The sequence below is a fragment of the Eimeria acervulina genome, genomic scaffold (genome assembly GCF_000499425.1).
Source record: "Eimeria acervulina Houghton genomic scaffold, Eah_scaff1177, whole genome shotgun sequence".
NCBI classification, from domain to species: Eukaryota; Apicomplexa; class Conoidasida; order Eucoccidiorida; family Eimeriidae; genus Eimeria; species Eimeria acervulina.
The window spans coordinates 7,630-10,273 of NW_013550351.1; the positions used below are offsets into that span (position 1 = coordinate 7,630).

The window sequence follows — 2,644 nt, forward strand, 5'->3', positions numbered from 1 at the left end:
GCAGCAGCTGAAGCAGCAGCTGAAGCAGCAGCTGAAGCAGCTGCTGCTGCTGCTGGCTGCTGCGGTGGGATACCTGCCCATACACCGGGCTGCACAGGAGGATTAACAAAGGAAGGGCCCTGCATAACACGCGGGTGAGACCAATGTAGCTGCTGCTGCTGCTGCTGCTGCTGCTGCTGTCTGTACACTCCAGCAAGATCAGCAGGCTGCACCAGGGGCCCCCGATAGTGCTCCCCCATGTGACGCTGAAGCTCAGGGGCCCCTAGAGCTTGAGGAGGAGGCCCTGGGAGCAGCTGGTGCTGCTGCTGCTGCTGCTGCTGCATTTTGCTGCAGCAAGCCTACTGCTGCTTCTGCTGCTGCCAATGCTGCTGCTGCTGCTGTTGCTGCTGCCGCTGCTGCTGCTGCTGCCGCTGCTGCTGTCGCTTTGCGGGGAGGCCCTCCAGCAAGCCCTGACTGGAGCCCATCCATTGACAGAATTGTGCTGCTGCAGCTGCTCTCTGGGATGTGTGAGTGTTATCTCTGTAGCAGCAGCAGCAGCAGCACATGCTGCTGCTGCTGCTGCTGTTGCTGCTGTTGCTGCTACAGCTGCTAGAGGCTGCCAGAGGCCCCGGCCGCCTCTGCGTGCTGCTGAGAGGAGACAGCTGCTGCTAGAGGGTGAGAAAGAAGAAGCGCTGCTGTTTTTAAGGGAACGCAAACTCAACTACTGCTGCTGCATGTAGCAGCAGCAGCAGCCGCTGCTGCTGCCGCTGCATGCGGGGCTGGTGTTGCTGCTGCTGGCGGGGGAGTGGTTCTTCTAGTGCTGCTGCTCAGATGCCTCTAGGAGGGGTTATCCTTTTGAAAATGTGTAATGAATTTTAGTTGTTTTAGGCGCAGCAGAAGCAGCACAGCAGCAGCTGCTAACGCTGCAGCAGCAGCAGCAGCAGCAGCAACCCTGCCGGTCTCAGGGGGTCACTCCCCCCTGTACATACACCGCATCTGTCCCCATAGGGGCAGGAGACTCCATCGAGGCTTAACAGGAGACACATGCTGCTGTTAGAAGTGCATTAGCATGGTTGTTGCTTCTTTAGGGTTTGCCTTTTAGGGTTTAGGGTTTAGGGTTTAGGGTTTAGGGTTTTGCGTTAGAGCGATCCCTGTTTAGGAGGGCTGATATGGGGTGACAGCCACTACCTCCACTTCCTTCTTAACAGAAGCCTGCGGCGATGCTGTAGCAGCAAGTGTATAGATCAGCAGCAGCCGCAGCAGCAGCAGCAGCAGCAGCAGCCGCAGCAGCAGCAGCAGCAGCAGCGGGTGTATCCCGGAGTCTTAGTGCAAATCGTTCCCCTTGTTGCGTGATGAGCGACTCTGGGGGCAAGGCGAGTTCTCTGACTGCTGCGGCTGCTGCTGCTGCTGCTGCAGCAGCAGCTGCAGCAGCAGCAGCAGCAGCAGCAGGAGAGGGGGAAGATGATGTGCGTGTGGAGTTATCCGAGTGGGATAGCGACACGGAGGTGTCTGTGCTGCTGCAGCGCATGCAGCAGCACCGGCAGCGGCTGCTGCAGCAGGGGCTTATTAAAAAGAAAAGAAAAGCTGCTGCTGCCTTTGCTCCCATCGATGTGGAGTGGGTCCTGGGATCCGATCCCAGGCGGGGATACGACTACCTCACTGCTGATGAGAAGGCTGCCTTTCTCTCCCTCAAGCACTTTCATCTCTCTTCATCGTACGCCCTGTGTCTCCTCCTGTCTCCTTGCTCGCCGCTCTCTGCTGCTGCTGCTGCTGCTGATCAAGCAGCAGCAGCAGCAGCAAGGGCAGCAAGAGGGATAGCAGCTGGGAGTTTTGTAGTATCTCTGTTTGCATGCATTTCTTTTTGGGTCTCCTGATCTGTCTCCTTTGCCTTGTCTCCTTTGTCTTGTTTGTCTCTTCTGTCTCTTTTGTGTTGTCTCCTTCTGTCTCCTGCTGTCTCCTTTTGTTTTATTTGTCTTCTTCTTTCTCTGCTTGTCTTCTCTTGTCTGAATTTTGTCTTTTGTCTCCTCTGTCTTTGTCTGTCTCCTCCTGTCTCCTTTTGTCTCCTTCTGTCTCCTTGCTCTGTCTCTTTTTGTCTCCTTGCTCATTAAATTTATGTTTTTATATCTTTGTCTGTCTCCTTTCTCTTCTTGTGTCTCCTTTGTCTCCTTGTATATCCTTCTGTCTCCTTTTGTCTTCTCTTTTATGTCTGCATATGCGATATAAGTTTCTGTCTCCTTTTGTCTTGTGTGTTATGCCTTTACATTTGGTTTGACTTTCTGTCTCCTTTCTGCAGCACTTGCTTTCAAGGTAAAGAGAGACAGGGCAGCTCTGTCCCCTTGTGGAGACTGAGTCATCTCACCGGGAGATATAGAATCCCTGCAAATGTTTTGGGCCCAGGCTCCCTCAAAGTGCCCCCAGGCTTCAGGTCCTTCTACCTCCTTTTGTCTCCTTCTGTCTCCTTTTGTCTTTGTTTGTCTTTGTTTGTCTTTGTTTGTCTTTGTTTGTCTCCTCTTATATTCTTTTATCTGTCTCCTTTTGTCTCCTTTTGTCTCCTTTTGTCTCCTATTGTCTCCGTTTGTCTCCTATTGTCTTTGTTTGTCTTTGCTTGTCTTTGTTTGTCTTTGTTTGTCTTTGTTTGTCTCCTCTTATATTCTTTTATCTGTCT

At 52.8% G+C, this 2,644-nt stretch overlaps 2 protein-coding genes across 2 annotated transcripts in view; one reads left to right on the forward strand and one right to left on the reverse strand.

Moving 5' to 3' along the window:
* EAH_00056640 (hypothetical protein, conserved) overlaps window positions 1-323 on the reverse strand; it is a gene marked incomplete at both ends in the record, with an annotated part of 7,209 nt that extends 6,886 nt beyond the window's left edge. Inside the window, one exon of the mRNA XM_013397536.1 lies at window positions 74-323. Coding sequence (XP_013252990.1) covers window positions 74-323 — 250 coding nt within the window. The remainder of the gene's footprint in view (window positions 1-73) is intronic.
* Window positions 324-1,331: 1,008 nt separating this feature from the next.
* Window positions 1,332-1,853, forward strand: EAH_00056650 (hypothetical protein, conserved; the record flags this gene model as incomplete). Its single annotated transcript, XM_013397537.1, has 1 exon — window positions 1,332-1,853. One exon carries the CDS (start codon window positions 1,332-1,334, stop codon window positions 1,851-1,853), a length of 522 nt encoding a protein of 173 aa, XP_013252991.1.
* Between the last annotated feature and the right edge of the window lie 791 nt (window positions 1,854-2,644).